This window comes from Triticum urartu, chromosome 5A (assembly GCF_056163025.1).
Source record: "Triticum urartu cultivar PI428250 chromosome 5A, HENAU_Tu73, whole genome shotgun sequence".
Lineage (NCBI taxonomy): Eukaryota > Viridiplantae > Streptophyta > Magnoliopsida > Poales > Poaceae > Triticum > Triticum urartu.
Window position 1 is genome coordinate 174,501,655 of NC_141877.1, and position 19,325 is coordinate 174,520,979.

At 40.9% G+C, this 19,325-nt stretch overlaps 1 protein-coding gene across 1 annotated transcript; it reads right to left on the reverse strand.

The window, feature by feature from the left end:
• Positions 1-14,800: 14,800 nt before the first annotated feature.
• LOC147970716 (uncharacterized) lies at positions 14,801-15,638 on the reverse strand. Its single transcript, XM_087523579.1, has 2 exons — positions 15,399-15,638; positions 14,801-15,307 (listed from the first exon to the last, which is right to left on the reverse strand). The coding sequence occupies exons 1-2, from the start codon at positions 15,636-15,638 to the stop codon at positions 14,801-14,803; spliced, it is 747 nt and encodes a 248-aa protein (XP_087379705.1).
• Between the last annotated feature and the right edge of the window lie 3,687 nt (positions 15,639-19,325).

Consider the following 19,325-nt stretch of genomic DNA (forward strand, 5'->3'; position numbering starts at 1 on the left):
AAATTTTATGTCCCAAGACAATACCTTCCATAACCATAAAGTGGAACTTCTCCCAACACTACTAGGGAAAAGCCTAGCAGTAGTGCGGGTCTAAGGGCTATCAGTAGCGCGGGACCCCGCGCTACTGATATGGCGCTATAGCTAACGTTTAGTAGTAGTGATGTTTGACACGCGCCACTGCTATACCTACTTAGCAGTAGCGCTTTCCAAACCAGCCCTACTGCTAAGTGCTTTAGCAGTAGCATTTTCCTGTCCAACGCTAAAGAGCGCTACTACAATATTTTCTCATATCTTTTTTTGTTGCGTATTTGTGTAGGTTTTATACAGTACTCTAATCATATCATAAACATGCATATGCTCATCATATCATACACATAACAGTCTCATCATATCATCCAACACAAATCATGTCATCACATCATAATCACGATATAGCTCTACAAGTTACATGGCATGTGTCATCATACATAATGTAGTACTTCCTGAGGCGTCGGTTCATATCCCTCTCTCGCACTAGCGTGAACCTAAACTAACTAGTAGCTGTCGCTCGGAACCCGGAAACCAGTGCACCTAGGCTTGACACTCCGGCCACTCATCGTATACCCCTGACGTAGCACTTCTTCAACATCGATGATCTATGCACCTGCATCGTCACATGAGCCGATAATATGCAACATATATAGTTGAGAAACAAAAAGAGACAGACTTGGAAAAAATAGAAGCATAAATAACAAAGTTCATCGTACCCAAAATGCCCTAACTAGAGTGATCTTTGCTAGTTGAGGAGGACGGTATAATTATATCACAATTAAAGTTTCATCATGCATAACTCAAAGTTTCATCATACACAAAGTATGGACTAAACGGACACATTGTCATATACCGTCAATCACTCCAACATGTCGTGCCATCCATCCATGTCAGGGAGATACTCCCCGAGATTAGTGAAAGGCTTCAGGTAGAGACGTTGAGTGGCTACGCGTGTTCGGACGTCTTCCCGTGACATTTGCCCTTCTTCGTAGAACATCCCTGTTTTTTTGAGGACCTCCTTCATGATGATTTGGGCAACTTCACGCTGGATGTGATAGAACTCAGCTTGAAGTCGATGATCCGGGATATCTCCTAGGTTCTTTGCCCATTGAAGAATATGGGCATCGCCGGATGTAGGTGCCATGCGAAGGTTCTGCTGATCTCGTCTGTACTCCATCATGTGGCGGCAGACATAGAATCCATCACTAAGAGTACCACTCGATTGCTGGATACAACAGAAGTCAGTCTTATGGCCAAAGGCGGGCCTGCGGTTCCTTGTCTTCCTGGGCTCGATCTCTCCACCCCGTGTGCCATAGACAAAGATAGCACTGTCAAGAACAGAGTTGATGTGGGTGTAATCCTTTTTGTTCATGTTCTTCGACGAGTCGAAGTAAAGAGCATGGGAGAATCGGGGGTAAAGGATGATGAGGACTGCACGCCCGTCGCTGCACAAAATAAGTACACCTCAAATTAGCCTCCACCGTGCAAATGAATGATTGAAATCGAAGGAAGGATATCTGCGCGGATGACTTACATGAGATGATAAGGCACGAGAATCATCTCCTTGTCCTTATTGGTGTCCATGAAATTGGCGATATAGTCCCTCGCGTATTCACGGTGCTCTGGGCAGACTGCCAAGAAGCCATCGTGCATGAAGTACGGGTCATCAACATAGATATAAGATATCTGCTCAATCCCGATGATGTAGTTCATGTACAAGGCAACAAGGCGGATAAACGTAAAATCCAGCTTTTTCAAGTGAAACATGTCGAAGATGTAATCGAATCAAAGGAAGAACTTCTAAGCGGGGAATGTGTCGGCGTACAACCTTTGTCGCGGCACGTTAACAACGTAGAGTGGGTATCCTGGATTTTCTATGGCGATTAGGCTTTTCTCTCTCTGCAACACATCATCATGAAGTCTCCTTAGATCGCCGTATATGGCCTATACCACTGCCTTAGGTAGGATCGGATGACTGGGGATATGACATTTTGCCGCACCGAGGATAGCTATATGGTCTTCAACCCGAGGCTATTGAGTCGGCTGGATCATAGAAGCAGCTTTGTTGCCTTTCCTCGCTCTCTTCCTATGCTTTGTTACTGGAAGGTCGTCTATAATACGTTCAACTACTGGCAATTCAGGCACCGACTCATGATGCTCAACCCCTAAGTACTCATACTGATGAGCCATCAAACCTCCGTCGTAGGTGCCAGTATTGAGATACTATAGAGTGTCATCGTCATCCTCATCCTCATCAATGGCATCAATATCGTGCATTGCTTCTTCGACGGCGGCGACATCATCAGCGTCTAATGGAGCCTCTTACTCACCCCATCTGCTATCACCTGACACGACATGCGACGCTAATTGGGTAGGTGGGGTGTTGATGTTCATACCTTGCTGAGGCTGCGTGGTGGTGGATGTGCTCCTGGCCTCCTCCAGGCGAAGCAGACTCTTTGGCCACAATAGGACCCACCTCTTGCAATCACCAAGCCGCCGTGGGGTCTGATGAGGACATGAATACCTTGGATACGACCAAAAATATTGCATACATGTGTATGGGACATTTGTCCAATGCACATATTTAGATAAGGGAAAAAGAGAAGTTTAGGTGTTGTTCAAAAAGTCCTCTAACGTCACTTTTAGGCCAAGAGAAGATAGAGTCCAAGTCTCTCACGTTCTGAATTCAGATTCGGACTGCATAGACATACCTGACTAAAAACATAAACAACTTTTTTATACGGACTCCGAACTGGGTGATTCTTTTTTTTGAAAGAAGATTTCATGTTCTTTCCAACACAATTGAATTCACCTTCAAATTCGTCCGGAGAGTTAAGTTATGGACGAAAGAATCTGACGTTGTAGCGGAATCCGAGTCAAACTATAAGCCCAAAGGTGTTACATCAGCTCCACTTTTGCCCATGAGCCTTGTACGACATAGGGTTAGTTTTAGGCTGCCTTGGGACGTCCTCCCACCTCCTCGGCCGCCACCCCTTGCTTCTATATAAGTAGATCCATCTAGTAGCTTTTTCCTTGGGATTTTTTTAGTTAAAAGTTAGCCATTAACTTCCTATACTTCGTTTGTGTCCAACGACCAGACCAAGACCGCTTTCGGATCCCCACCTTTATCGATACTTCATATATATTCATAATATTCAGATTGCATTGTCATATTCTTGCTTGTTCTTAAATTGCATGCAGGAATAGACCGTCGTGGTCAGGCTGATCGTGCTTCCCGCATCATCAGTAACCTCAGGAGATTGGTTTAGCGATTGCTAATGCGCAACGTCGTGCACGTTTGTAGTCGGATCGTCAAAGTTAACTCCACCAAATCGATAGTTATCATCTCATCGAAAGATCGGGACCCTCGCCTCTATCAAGTGGTATCAGTTTTCAGGTTGCTCGGTGAGAATTTCCAATTTTTCCTATATGAGATTTGTTTTCTTACCTAGTGTCCAAGAAAAAGCCACAAAAAAATTTAGATCTATTCATCCTTTGTCCAAGCTAGTCTGAGCCTTTACAATTTTCTTTTCATTGCTTGCATAGTTGAATTATCGGTTGCATCGTCGTGTCGACTTGCTGGTCTTAGTGTCTCGTTCGTTTAGAGTTTCGAGTTCTGTTCACATTAGTCACGCCACCACTGCATCATTATCCCTTCCACTGTCCACCATCCATCCATCAATTTTCACCATGTGCTACCCACCGTTCATTGTCATAATCCTAATTTAGAGTTCACATATTCGCTTGATCCAATTTGTATCTTATCTAGTTTGTTTTGGAAAGAGGGAGAGAGAAAAAAAGACACAGAAAAAAACAAGAGAAAAAGTAGAAAAAAAGTCAGAGAAAAAAAGAGAAAGAAAAAGAAAAAGAAGTGTGAGGAAAAAAAGAGAGAAGAAAAAAAACAAAATTCAGATCTATCTAGACTCAATCTCGTAGTTGAATTCGGATTGAAATCTGTTTTGTGCACTGTTCAGGAAAAGAGACATAACTTCCTCATGCGAAGTCCGTTTTGGATCCATGAGTACCCAAATGAAAGCTAGCGATGAGTCGCATCTAAATAGTTGCGGAAGCAAGTTCAATATTTGGCACTTCAAAATCGGCTTCTAATATAGGTCTTTTTGCCCTCCGAAGTTCATGAACGCAGCTTATTCTAGTTTTTAGCCCAGTTTTCGATTTTTTTGACTCCTCATATCAACTCGGAATTGAGTGATTCCTCTTGTGTTTGAAGCTTGAGTCAATACCATTCTTGAAAAATTATCAAAAAAAATTTCACGAACTTTTCCAGAGGAAAGTTAGAGAGAAAGTTTTTGATATATCCTGCTTGGCTGTTGTTTCACATCATTATCTTTACGACTATTGTGATATTCACTTATATTTTGATGTCGAAAGCTACTTCATATCCTTTATTGATGCTAGTTGTACTACGGCGTGACCTCATTTGAGTTCTAGGCTCGCGTCTCCAGTCCGGTCTAGCCTAGGACCAGCACAGTATCGTCGTTGAGCGTTTATTCAACATTGCATCTCTGAATTGATTATTGCTAATCTTTTGTTACCATATATAGCCAACCCAGCTCCACATATTTCTACACCGTGTATACGTATGTTTTCCTGGCAATCGCTTTACACAATCTTCGGAGTTATTTGACACTGCTGGTTGCTTGTCACCACCTGCTGCTTGGTAAGAACTTGTAAGATATTGATATTTGCTTTACTGTAAGCGCTTTACCACCACACCCTAGTAGTTCATAGGAACATTATTCTTGAATTTTTTTCCTGTTTCTACTAATCATGACAGTGTCCGGGGATAGATGTTCTTGGACGACGGATACATCTCCACCATCACGAGAGGTGGGACAACACACACAAGCATATGGGCAGGTTATCTCTTTACCATCATTTGAGGGTAGATTCAATCCTGCGATTTATCTAGATTGGGAGCTTGAAGTAGAACAAGTTTTTACTCACCATGATTTTTCTGAACTTTAGAGAGTACGAGATACCACTAGAGCTTTTACTGGTTTTGCTTCTGTTTGGTGGAGTGTGCATTGTAAGAAAAACATTGATAACCAACCTGCAACTTGTAAAGATTTGAAATATGTAGTGAGACAACAAGTTTTCCCTCCTTACTATCGTCGTGAATTGCTTTGCAAATTTGAACAATTTAAACAAGGCAACAACACTGTTCATGCTTACTACCAAGAGTTCAAATCTTATATGCATCATTGTGACATAGAAGAATCTGAGGATGATACAATGAATAGATTTTTTGGTGGTTTGAACCACGATATTCAGGCAAGATTTCAGTATATTCCTCGTTGCATTACTGGTATGTATGTTCGTGCTTGTACCTTTGAGAGACAGATACAGGAGGATGCATTGGGTGACTACAACAACTACTATTCTAGTTCATGCTCACCACCGCCGGTTGGTTCCTCCACCATTGCACCTACTAGAGTAGCCCCACCTCAGATTGTTAGTGCGGCATCATCTCAAGAGTATGGTACATTGTCAACGTCCGTACATACATCAGCTACGTCTTTGCGACAAGGTAACAGTAAAGGTATTGATGATATAACTTCACATGAGAATGACGCATGCCTAGTTAACCTGAATGCATCATGTGTTGAGTTACCTCTTGATTTGAGCACACCACCTATTTTAGAGAATCTTTTTACTGTCATGAATGCGTCATTTGATCAAACAACTAAAATACCAACAATTTTGAGTGCACCCATTGAATTAACTGTTGATGCAAAAGAACCAATGTTTAATCATTTTGATATGACCTCTAATCTTGGTGATGATTCTGTGTCAAATGACTTATTGCATGTTTACTTATTTAAGCATGTTGTACCATGTAAATTTGATGCAAATAAGGTTTATTCACCAATGTTGGGATGGTTTAATGATTAACATGGTCAATCCTTTGTTATGAACAAGAGCTTCACTTATATGTGCAAACTGAGTTGCAATATTTTCATGCCTTCTACTTCTTGCGATAATATTTCGGCTTCAGATTTTATGAACTATGAAAATGACTCATGTATACATGTGTCATTTGTGCAAAAACCAAGGGAAGTAAAAATGGATGACATATACATATACAAGATGTACACCTTGTCTCTTTGTTAGCCACATTTCAGATTAAGCAACGCCGAGGACGGCTTTGTTTTCAAGAAGGGGAGGATGATGAGGACATGAATACCTTGGATACGACCAAAAATATTGCATACATGTGTATGGGATATTTGTAAAATCCACATATGAAGATAAGGGAAAAAGAGAAGTTTAGGTGCTGTCCAAAAAGTCCTCTAATGTCACTTCTGGGTCAGGAGAAGATAGAGTCCAAGTCTCTCACGTTCTCAATTCAGATTCGGACTACAAAGACATAACCGGCTAAAAACGCCAAAAACTTTTTCATACGGACTCTGAATTGGGTGATTCTTTTTTTGTTTGAAAGTAGATTTCTTGCTCTTTCCAACACAATTGGATTCACCTTCAAATTCGTCCGGAGCGTTGAGTTATGGACGAAACAATCTGATGTTGTAGCGGAATCCGAGTCAAACTACAAGCCCAAAGGTGTTACATCACCTCCACTTGGGCCCATGAGCCTTGTACGACATAGGGTTAGTTTTAGGCCGCCTTGGGACGTCCTCCCACCTCCTTGGCCGCCACCTATTGCTTCCGTATAAGTAGATCCATCTAGTAGCTTTTTCCATGGGATTTGTTTATTAAAAGTTAGCCATTGCAACTTCGTGTACTTTGTTTGTGTCCAACGACCAGACCAAGACCGCTTTCGGATCCCCACCTTTATCAATACTTCATATATATTTGCAATATTCAGATTGCATTGTCATATTCTTCCTTGTTCTTCGATTGCATGCAGGAATAGACCGTCGTGGTCAGGCTGATCGTTCTTCCGGCATCGTCAGTAACCTCGGGAGATTGGTTTAGCGATTGCTAATGCGCAACGTCGTGCACGTTTGTAGTCGAATTGTCAAAGTTAACTCCACCAAATCGATAGTTATAATCTCATCGAAAGATCGGGACCCTCGCCTCTATCAAGTGGTATCAGTTTTCAGGTTGCTCGGTGAGAATTTCTAGTTTTTCCTATATTAGATTTATTTTCTTACCTAGTGTCCAAGAAAAAGCCACAAAAAAATTTATATCTATTCATCCTTTGTCCAAGCTAGTCTGAGCCTTTGCAATTTTCTTTTCATTGCTTGCATAGTTGAATTATCAGTTGCATCATCGTGTCGAGTTGCTTGTCTTAGTGTCTCGTTCGTTTATAGTTTCGAGTTCTGTTCACATTAGTCACGCCGCCACTGCATCATTATCCCTTCCACTGTCCACCATCCATCCATCAATTTTCACCATGTTCTACCCACCGTTCATTGTCATAATCATAATTGAGAGTTCACATATTCGCTTGATCCAATCTGCATCTTATCTAGTTTGTTTTGGAAAGAGGGGGAGAGAAAAAAGTAAAAAAAAGTCAGAGAAAGAAAAAGAAAAAGAAAAAAAAGACGTGTGAGGAAAAAAAGAGACAAGAAAAAGACAAAATTTGGATCTATCTAGGCTCAATCTCGTAGTTGAATTCGGATTGAAATCTGTTTTGTGCACTGTTCAGGAAAATGGACATAACTTCCTCATACGAAGTCCGTTTTGGCTCTGCGAGTACTCAAATGAAAGCTAGCAACGAGCCACATCTAAATAGTTGCAGAAGCATGTTCAATATTTGGCACTTTAAAATCGGCTTGTAAATAGATCATTTTGCCCTCCGAAGTTCATGAACACAGCTTATTCCAGTTTTTTAGCCCAGTTTTAGATTTTTTTGGCTCCTCATATCAGTTCGGAATTGAGTGATTCCTTTTGCGTTTGAAAGCTTGAGTCAATACCATTCTTGAAGAATTATCAAAAAATTGGCACAAAGTTTTCCAGAGGAAAGTTTGAGATAAAGTTGTTGATATATCCTGCTTGGCTGTTGTTTCACATCATTACCTTTACGGCTATTGTGATACTCACTTATATTTTGATGTCCAGAGCTACTTCATATCCTTTATTGATGCTAGTTGTACTACGGCGTGACCTGATTTGTGTTCTAGGCTCGCGTCTCTAGTCCGGTCTAGCCTACGACCAGCACAGTACCGTCGTTGAGCGTTTATTCAACATTGCATCTCTGAATGTATTATTGCTAATCTTTGGCTACCATATATAGCGAACACAGCTCCACATATTTCTACACCGTGTATATGTATGTTTCCCTGGCAATCGCTTTACACAATCTTCGGAGTTATTTGACACCGTCGGTTGCTTGTGACCACCTGCTGCTTGGTAAGAACTTGTAAGATATTGATATTTGCTTTACTGTGAGTGCTTTACCACCACACCCTAGTAGTTCATAGGAACATTATTCTTGAATCTTGTTTCCTGTTTCTACTAATCATGACAGGGTCCGAAGATAGAAGTTCATGGACGACGGATACATCTTCACCATCACGAGAGGTGGGACAACACACACAAGCATATGGTTAGGTTATCTCTTTACCATCATTTGAGGGTAGATTTAATCCTACTATTTATCTAGCTTGGGAGCTTGAAGTAGAAAATGTTTTTACTCACCATGATTTTTCTGAACTTTAGAGAGTATGAGATACCACTAGAGCTTTTACTAGTTTTGCTTCTATTTGGTGGAGTGTGCATTGTAAGAAAAACATTGATAACCAACCCACAACTTGTAAAGATTTGGAATATGTAATGAGACAACAATTTTTCCCTTCTTACTATCGTCGTGAATTGCATCACAAATTTGAACAATTTAAACAAGGCAACAACACTGTTCATGCTTACTACCAAGAGTTCAAATCTTGTATGCATCATTGTGACATAGAAGAATCTGAGGATGATACAATGAATAGATTTTTTGGTGGTTTGAACCATGATATTGATGCAAGATTTCAGTATATTCCTCGTTGCATTACTGGTATGTATGTTCGTGCTTGTACCTTTGAGAGACAGATATAGGAGGATGCATTGGGAGACTACAACAACTACTATTCCAGTTCATGCTCACCACCGCCGGTTGGTTCCTCCACAATTACACCTACTAGAGTAGCCCCACCTCAGATTGTGAGCGCGGCATCATCTCAAGAGTCTGGTACATTGTCAACGTCCGTACCTACATCAACTACCTCTTTGTAACAATGTAACAGTAAAGGTATTGATGATATAACTTCACATGAGAATGACGCATGCCTAGTTAACCTGAATGCATCATGTGTTGAGTTACCCCTTGATTTGAGCACACCACCTATTTTAGAGAATCTTTTTACTGTCATGAATGCGTCATGTGATCAAACAACTGAAATAGCAACAATTTTGGGTGCACCCATTGAATTAACTGTTGATGCAAAAGAAGCAATGTTTAATCATTTTGATATGACCTCTAATCTTGGTGATGATTCTGTGTCAAATGACTTATTGCATGTTTGCTTATTTAAGCATGTTGTACCATGTAAATTTGATGCAAGTAAGGTTTATTCACCAATGTTGGGATGGTTTAATGATGAACATGGTCAATCCTTTGGTATGAATAAGATCTTCACTTTATATGTGCAAACTGAGTTGCAATATTTTCATGCCTTCTACTTCCTGTGATAATATTTCGGCTTCAGATTTTATGAACTATGAAAATTACTCATGTATACATGTGTCATTCGTGCAAAACCAAGGGAAGTAAAAATGGATGACATATACATATACAACATGTACACCTTGTCTCTTTTGTTAGCCACATTTCAGATTATGCAACGCTGAGGACGGCTTTGTTTTCAAGAAGGGGAGGATGATGAGGACATGAATACCTTGGATACGACAAAAAATATTGCATACATGTGTATGGGACATTTGTACAATCCACACATGAAGATAATGGAAAAAGAGAAGTTTAGGTGCTGTTCAAAAAGTCCTCTGACGTCACTTTTGGGCCAAGAGAAGATAGAGTCCAAGTCTCTCACGTTCTCAATTAAGGTTCGGACTACACAGACATACCTGACTAAAAATGCCAACAACTTTTTCATATGGACTCTGAATTGGGTGATTCTTCTTTTGTTTGAAAGTAGATTTCGTGATCTTTCCAACACAATTGGATTCACCTTCAAATTCGTCCGGAGCGTTGAGTTATGGACGAAGCAATCTGACATTGTAACGGAATCTGAGTCAAACTACAAGCCCAAAGGTGTTACATCACCTCCACTTGGGCCCATGAGCCTTGTACGACATAGGGTTAGCTTTAGTTTGCCATGGGACGTCCTCCGACCTCCTTGGCCGCCACCCCTTGCTTCTATATAAGTAGATCCATCTAGTAGCTTTTTCCTTGGGATTTGTTTATTTAAAAGTTAGCCATTGCAACCTCCTGTACTTCGTTTGTGTCCAATAACCAGACCAAGACCGCTTTCGGATCCACACTTTTATCAATACTTCATATATATTCACAATATTCAGATTGCATTGTCATATTCTTGCGTGTTCTTTGATTGCGTGCAGGAATAGATCGTCGTGGTCAGGCTGATCGTGCTTCCGGCATCGTTAGTAACCTCGGGAGATTGGTTTAGCCATTGCTAGTGCACAACATCGTGCACGTTTGTAGTAGGATCGTCAAAGTTAACTCCACCAAATCGATAGTTATCATCTCATCGAAAGATCGGGACCCTCGCCTCTATCAAGTGGTATCAGTTTTCAGGTTGCTCGGTGAGAATTTCTAGTTTTTCCTATATTAGATTTATTTTCTTACCTAGTGTCCAAGAAAAAGCCACAAAATAGATCTATTTATCCTTTTTCCAAGCTAGTCTGAGCCTTTGCAATTTTCTTTTCATTGCTTGCATAGTTGAATTATTGGTTGCATCGTCGTGTCGAGTTGCTGGTCTTAGTGTCTCGTTCGTTTAGAGTTTTGAGTTCTGTTCACATCAGTCATGCCGCCACTGCATCGTTATCCCTTCCGCTGTCCACCATCCATCCATCAATTTTCACCACGTGCTACCCACCGTTCATTGTCATAATCATAATTGAGAGTTCACATATTCGCTTGATCCAATCTACATCTTATCTAGTTTGTTTTGGAAAGAGGGAGAGAGAAAAAAAGACAGAGAAAAAAATGAGAGAAAAAATTTAAAAAAAGTCAGAGAAAAAAAGAGAAAGATAAATAAAAAGAAGTGTGAGGAAAAAAAGAGAGAAGAAAAAAAAACAAAATTCGGATCTATCTAGGCTCAATCTCGTAGTTGAATTCAAATTGAAATCTGTTTTGTGCACTATTCAGGAAAATAGACATAACCTCCTCATACAAAGTCCGTTTTGACTCCGCTAGTACTCAAATTAAAGCTAGTGACGAGCCGCATCTAAATAGTTGCAGAAGCTTGTTCAATATTTGGCACTTCAAAATTTGCTTCTAAATAGGTCTTTTTGCCCTCCGAAGTTCATGAACACAGCTTATTCTAGTTTTTTAGCCCAGTTTAGATTTTTTTAACTCCTCATATCAACTCGGAATTGAGTGATTCCTTTTGCGTTTGAAAGCTTGAGTCAATACCATTCTTGAAAAATTATCAAAAAATTGGCACAAAGTTTTCCAGAGGAAAGTTGGAGATAAAGTTGTTGATATATCCTGCTTGGCTGTTGTTTCAAATCATAATCTTTACCGCTATTGTGATATTCACTTATATTTTGATGTCCAGAGCTACTTCATATCCTTTATTGATGCCAGTTGTACTACGGCGTGACCTAATTTGTGTTCTAGGCTCGCGTCTCTAGTCCGGTCTAGCCTAGGACCAGCATAGTACTATCGTTGAGCATTTATTCAACATTGCATCTCAGAATTGATTATTGCTAATCTTTTGCTACCATATATAGCCAACCCAGCTCCACATATTTATACACCCGTGTATACGTATGTTTCCCTGGCAATCGCTTTACACAATCTTCGGAGTTATTTGACACTGATGGTTGCTTGTCACCACCTGCTTCTTGGTAAGAACTTGTGTGATATTGATATTTGCTTTACTGTGAGTGCTTTACCACCACACCTTAGTAGTTCATAGGAACATTGTTCTTGAATTTTGTTTCCTGTTTCTACTAATCATGACAGGGTCCGAAGATAGAAGTTCTTGGACGACGGATACATCTTCAGCATCACGAGAGGTGGGACAACACACACAAGCATATGGTCAGGTTATCTCTTTACCATCATTCGAGGGTAGATTTAATCCTGCTATTTATCTAGCTTCGGAGCTTGCTGTAGAACAAGTTTTTACTCACCATGATTTTTCTAAACTATAGAGAGTACGAGATACCACTAGAGCTTTTACTGGTTTTGCTTCTATTTGGTGGAGTGTGCATTGTAAGAAAAACATTGATAACCAACCCACAACTTGTAAAGATTTGAAATATGTAACGAGACAACAAGTTTTCCCCCCTTACTATCGTCGTGAATTGCTTCGCAAATTTGAACAATTTAAACAAGGCAACAACATTGTTCATGCTTACTACCAAGAGTTCAAATCTTATATGCATCATTGTGACATAGAAGAATCTGAGGATGATACAATGAATAGATTTTTTGGTGGTTTGAACCATGATATTCAGGCAAGATTTCAGTATATTCCTTGTTGCATTACTGCTATGCATGTTCGTGCTTGTACCTTTGAGAGACAAATACAGGAGGATGCATTGGGTGACAACAACAACAACTATTCCAGTTCATGCTCACCACTGCTGGTTGGTTCCTCCACTGTTGCACCTACTAGAGTAGACCCACCTCAGATTGGGAGCGCGGCATCATCTCAAGGGTATGGTACATTGTCAATGTCCGTACCTACATCAGCTACGTCTTTGCGACAAGGTAACAGTAAAGGTATTGATGATATAACTTCACATGAGAATGACGCATGCCTAGTTAACCTGAATGCATCATGTGTTGAGTTACCTCTTGATTTGAGCACACCACCTTATTTAGAGAATCTTTTTACTTTCATGAATGCGTCATGTGATCAAACAACTGAAATACCAACAATTTTGAGTGCACCCATTGAATTAACTGTTGATGCAAAAGAACCAATGTTTAATCATTTTGGTATGACCTCTAATCTTGGTGATGATTCTGTGTCAAAGGACTTATTGCATGTTTGTTTATTTAAGCATGGTGTACCATGTAAATTTGATGCAAGTAAGGTTTATTCACCAATGTTGGGATGGTTTAATGATGAACATGGTCAATTCTTTGGTATGAATAAGAGCTTCACTTATATGTGCAAACTGAGTTGCAATATTTTCATGCCTTGTACTTATTGTGATAATATTTTGGGTTCAGATTTTATGAACTATGAAAATTACTCGTGTATACATGTGTCATTTGTGCAAAAATCAAGGGAAGTAAAAATGGATGGCATATACATATACACCATATACACCTTGTCTCTTTTGTTAGCCACATTTCAGATTAAGCAACGCCGAGGACGGCTTTGTTTTCAAGAAGGGGAGGATGATGAGGACATGAATACCTTGGATACGACCAAAAATATTGCATACATGTGTATGGGACATTTGTAGAATCCACATATGAAGATAAGGGAAAAATAGAAGTTTAGGTGCTGTTCAAAAAGTCCTCTGATGTCAATTTTCGGCCAAGAGAAGATAGAGTCCAAGTCTCTCACGTTCTCAATTCAGATTCGGACTGCACAGACATACCTGACTAAAAACGCTAACAACTTTTTCATACGGACTCCGAATTGGGTGATTCTTTTTTTTGTTTGAAAGTAGATTTCGTGCTATTTCCAACACAATTGGATTCAACTTCAAATTCATCCGGAGCTTTGAGTTATGGACGAAACAATCTGACGTTGTAGCGGAATCCGAGTCAAACTACAAGCCCAAAGGTGTTAAATCACCTCCACTTGGGCCCATGAGCCTTTTACGACATAGGTTTAGTTTTAGGCTGCCTTGGGTCGTCCTCCCTCCTCCTTGGCCGCCACCCCTTGCTTCTATATAAGTAGATCCATCTAGTATCTTTTTCCTTGGGATTTGTTTAGTTAAAAGTTAGCCATTACAACTTCCTGTACTTCGTTTGTGTCCAACGACAAGACCAAGACCGCTTTCGGATCCCCACCTTTATCAATACTTCATATATATTCACAATATTCAGATTGCATTATCATATTATTGGTTGTTCTTCGATTGCATGCAGGAATAGACCATCGTGGTCAGGCTGATCGTGCTTCTGGCATCGTCAGTAACCTCGGGAGATTGGTTTAGCGATTGTTAAGGTTCAACGTCGTGCACGTTTGTAGTCGGATCGTCGAAGTTAACTCCACCAAATCGATAGTTATCGTCTCATCGAAAGATTGGGACCCTTGCCTCTATCAGGGTCTCGTCGTCATCTCCCCCTAGTATCGGAGGAGCCAAATTCGCATGGCCTAGTTTGACACTGGCCACAAAAACCTTGAAGAAGTCAAGGGGATCGGCCAGCTGTTGAACAATTGTTCCTTTGGCTTCACTATTGTCGCCTTCCCCATGTCCACCTTCTGGCGACTGATGGTGTACAATATGGTGCATGGGGTTACATCAGCCGCAAAAGACATGTCTGCGACGTGAGACATCCGAAAGGCAACGGAAACGACCGATTATACATTTATTCAAGAGGGCTGGTGTGAAAGGTACCATGAGGGCGTCGATCTCAGCCAAAGACGAAGCACCGCCGAGCACGTCCGAGACGGAGGACGGGCTGCTATGAGCAGGTGCGGGAGCTGGTGTAGGAGTGTGGGGGCCGGTGCAGGAACAGGTGCGGGAGCAGATGCTGGTGCAACGCTAGTCGAGCTGCTCCCGAAGAAGTTGGCAAGGGGAAAGTCCGCTGGATCTTTACTTGGATTTTTCTGCTCCAATTGACGATAGTCGGAAGCAACACACCATACGAAGCTACCATTTCCTCTTTTGCGGCAGCTACCACTGCTTTGACTGTCTCGGTTGATTTCTTATCAACCCCAATCGCAACCTTCTTGTCGATGTTTTCTTCAGTTAACCTCTGTCTTTCCTTTCTCTCTTCTGTGGTCTTACGGTAGTACTTCTTCCATGTGGAGCCGTCTCCGATGTTGTGCACACGTCCATATGATGGCAGAGTGTCCACTGGGAGTCCTTTCAATATGTTCAAGGCCCGGTTGAATAGGGTGTCCCACTTGGGCCTCGCCAACGCCTCAGACGGCGATTCGCTTTCGGCCGCGATCCTGTGCTGCTCTCTCTGCAAAAGGAACAAGGATTGTTTACAAATATGAGTAAACATGTAGTCGAATTGATCAGAAGCTAAAATTAGGGGGTAAATTAAAAATTACCACCAGTCTCATGAACTCCGTCATGACTGCCTCCTTCTCGAAAACCTTCTTGACTAGCTCCCAATGGTACCGGGCCTTGAGGACGTCACGCTCCTGCGGGATGGTGAACTCCGCCAAGGGGTCTAGGATGCCTAGACATTTGTGTTCCGCGTCTTCCTTGGCCCATATGGACCTCTTCCCTGCGTAACCACGACTTGCAAGGTGGTGGCACCCCATGTTCCTCTCTTGAAGCCCCTTCATGTATTCTAACTTTTCTTTGGCAGCTTCGACAACACAAGCCGCCTTGAATATTTCAAACTACTCGTCCAAAATTGTCGGATTATCCTTTACAATCTCGAAGTAGGGTTCCTTTCTATCGATGATCCGATGTTTCACCCTTACTTTCCAGGCGGACAACGTGCCGCTAAACTTGCCTATGGCACGTCTGTTTATCTTCTTCATTGTCGTGTCTTTATCTGGATTTTTATATTCGCTTTCATCCCGGCCCGAGAACAAGAACACCTGGTGTAGCTACATTAGGAGGGGCTGCTTCATATCTGGTATCTTCCTTAGTTTCACATCATTGATGGTGGGGCAAGCCCGTAGGATGTAACCTATTTGATTGCCGTAGCACGCGCGTGCTCCCGCATGCTCTTTTGGCTCAAAATTGCCGTCACCCACCTCCGTGCCACCACTTTAGTAGTGATGAGCTAGTTTGGGCGCCGTTGGCTCTTTGGTTACGGTTCTATACCAGCTTCGCCAGTCTCGGTGCCGTTTTCAGTCTCAGCACCGGTCTTGATGTTGATCTCAGTCTTTAATGTGACAGGTGGGCCCTGCAACGACTATCGCTCATCGAGAAGGATCAAATAGGCGTCTGCCGCTGCGTAGACGTTGCAATCACCAGAACCCTGTCCTTCATCGTTGCTAGCCATGTTTCCTACGATTAAATCTAGTCAATTATTCTAGACCTAATAAAATGAATAATGACATAAAAAGGCCTATGTTTTGCAGGAACGTTGATTCCTTCCCAGTGCGGCAAATCCCAGGCACTCGATATGTCCTAGTTTGTAGCACAAGTCATGCGAAATTCATAGAAAATTTCGGCATGAGCTTTGCTAAAAAGTGGACAGATCGAGCACCTAAAATTTGCCAGAACTGAAATGAATCAACATTCTGGCAAAACATAGTCCACTCGGCTACATTCCCTGGAAACAACAAAAGGCCACTTGGGCACAATCGAACCACTTCCATGTTGCATATAACATGAGCAAACACTATTGAGTACTTTGCATATAACATGACCACTTCAATGAAAATATATAATCAACAATAATGGAATATACAAATGAACATCAATGACATATATCACATAACATCAATCTTGTTTTTCGTTTACATAGCAACAATTACTTTAATCAAGTTTTTGAAAAGAAAAACAATTCTATTTTTTGATTATAGCTAAATGCCATAGGTACTGTTTTTCATTTATAGCTAAATACTTTTGTTTTTTGTCTAAAGCTAAAAGTCTAGGAAGGGATCATCTTTAAAATAAAACTTGCCCAAATTCTTTTCCATGAAAAATTGTGGTCTTTTCAAAACCAAAAACCTTCGCAAAATGACCTCACTAAATACTTCTCTGCCTAGGACAGAACCCAAATTCTGTTCTAGCAATTCCTCACACACACACACACACATTATTTTCTTTTCATCCAAATTGTTTTAGAGAAAATATTCCAAAAATACTTGACCTTATTAGAAATTGCAAAGGAACTCCATTTTCTCTAAGCCTTCTGACCTCACCAAAATTTCCATAGCAATACCTTAGTACCTACATCCAATTTCTTCAAAAATATTCAGGTCCATAGTCCAAATAATTCAAATTTCATTTGAATAAAATTTGGACAAGATTCATGTCCATAGTCCAAATAATTTTTTATAGCTAAATGCTATTGTTTTTGTTTATAACCTCTATTAGTTTAAAGCTAAATGCTACTATTATTTATATACCCTCTATTAATTCAAAGCTAAATGAAATTACTGTTTAGGCATTTTCATAAAAAATTGCCCTAACTAATTTCCTATTTTTTTTGCTAAATTATTTTCTAAATGCTAAAAAAATTCCTACTGTCGTAAACAAATCTAGGATTCATATGAACACCTAGGGTTCATATGAACATCATCACAGTAGCACTCTATGAAATTTCCCTAGCTGGAATAGAGAGAGAGAGAGGAGGGCAGGGGAGAGGAGAGGAAGAGGCTTATGGTCTGCGGCTCGGGTGGCGATGGTCCAGGGAGGGCTCGGGTGGTGGCGGTGATGTCAAGTGTGGTGGTGGTGAGGTTGAGGGTGGCGGCGGTGAGGTTGAGGGCGGCCTCGGGGGGCGGCGGTGAGGTTGAGGGCGGCCTCGGGCGGCGGTGGTGAGGCCTCGGGCGACGGCCGGTGTCTCGCGCATGCTCGGGCGCAGGGCGATCGACGGCGGTGACAAATCTCGTGGGGGGAGAGGGGGAGAGGGGGGAAAATTACTTAGCAAAATTTTAAGCCCGCGCGTGGTTAAGTCAAACTAGTAGTAGCGCTGGTAGAAAAAACACACTATAGCTAAGTTAGCTATAGCGCTTTCCACCAAAACGTGCTATTGCTACAGGAAGTAGCTATTTATTTTCCTTTTTTCCTTTTATCTAAGGAACTTAGCTATAGCGCGGGAACCCGAAAAGCGCTACCGCTAATATAGCCATAGCGCTTTGTGAGAACTAGCGCTACTGCTATGCCTTTCACCTGCATTTTTTATTTTTCTTTTCTTTTTGTTTTTTTATTTCTCTTTTTTCTATTTCTTTCATTTACTTTTCTATTTATTTTCTACTTATTTTATTTTTCTTAGCAGTAGCGCTCTACAACAGAAACATGCTGCTACAAGGCATTTAGCATAACGTGTTTTCCTCAGGATCGCTACTACTATTCCTAGCCTACCGGCAACAGTGTGGGAATTATAGTAGTAGCATTTTTTCATGCAGACGCGCTACTGCTACAACTATAGTTGTACCGCGCTTTGTTGACGCACGCTACGACTAAGTTGCAGTAGTGCTTTGTTCTGACCAGCTCTACTACTATACGTCTGTGTATAAGGTTTTCCCTAGTAGTGTGCAATTCAAGACAAGATTAGTTTGCTCACAGCTCTACAAAACTCGGTCATGGTTTGTTAAGCAATCATCAAAAGAACTTCTGTAAACGGAAAAATCATCCATGAAAACCTCAACAATCTTTTCACAAAAGTCAGAGTATATAGCAGTCATACATCTTTGAAACATAGCAGGTGCATTGCATAAACCAAAAGGCATACATCTATAAGCATAAGTTCCAAAAGGACAATTAAAGGTGGTTTTTTCTTGATTAGGTTGTGAGACAGGTATTTGAGAAAAAATAGAATATCCATCAAGGAAACAAAAGTGTGTGTGCTTTGACAATCTTTGTAGCATTTGATCAATAAAAGGAAGAGGGTAATGGTCCTTTCTAGTAGCTTTATTTAATTTTCTAAAATAGATTACCATTCGGTAACCAGTGAAAATTCTTTGTGGAATAAGTTCATTCTTATCATTAGGAACAACAGTAATACCTCATTTCTTAGGGACACAATGAACAGGACTTACCCATCTACTATCAGCTATAGGATAGATTATACCTGCTTCCAGAAGCTTCACTATTTCAGTTCTTACCACTCCGTTCATTTTAGGATTTAAACATCATTGGTGATCAGTAAGGGGTTTGGCATCAGGTTCCATGTTGATTTTGTGCTGACAGAGAGTGGGACTAATGCCCTTTAAATCATCAAGTGTATATCCAATAGCAGCTCGGTGCTTCTTCAGAACCTTCGATAATATTTCTTCTTCATGCTCTGAAAGGTTAGCACTAATAATAACATGATATATTTTTTCTCATCAAGATAAGCATATTTCAAA

Coding starts and splice junctions, on each gene's coding strand:
- LOC147970716 (XM_087523579.1), bottom strand. CDS start 15,638: ATGAAGGGGCTTCAAGAGAGGAACATGGGGTGCCACCACCTTGCAAGT. Junction 15,308..15,398: donor CGGAGTTCATGAGACTGGTG/GTAATTTTTAAT, acceptor TTCCTTTTGCAG/AGAGAGCAGCACAGGATCGC.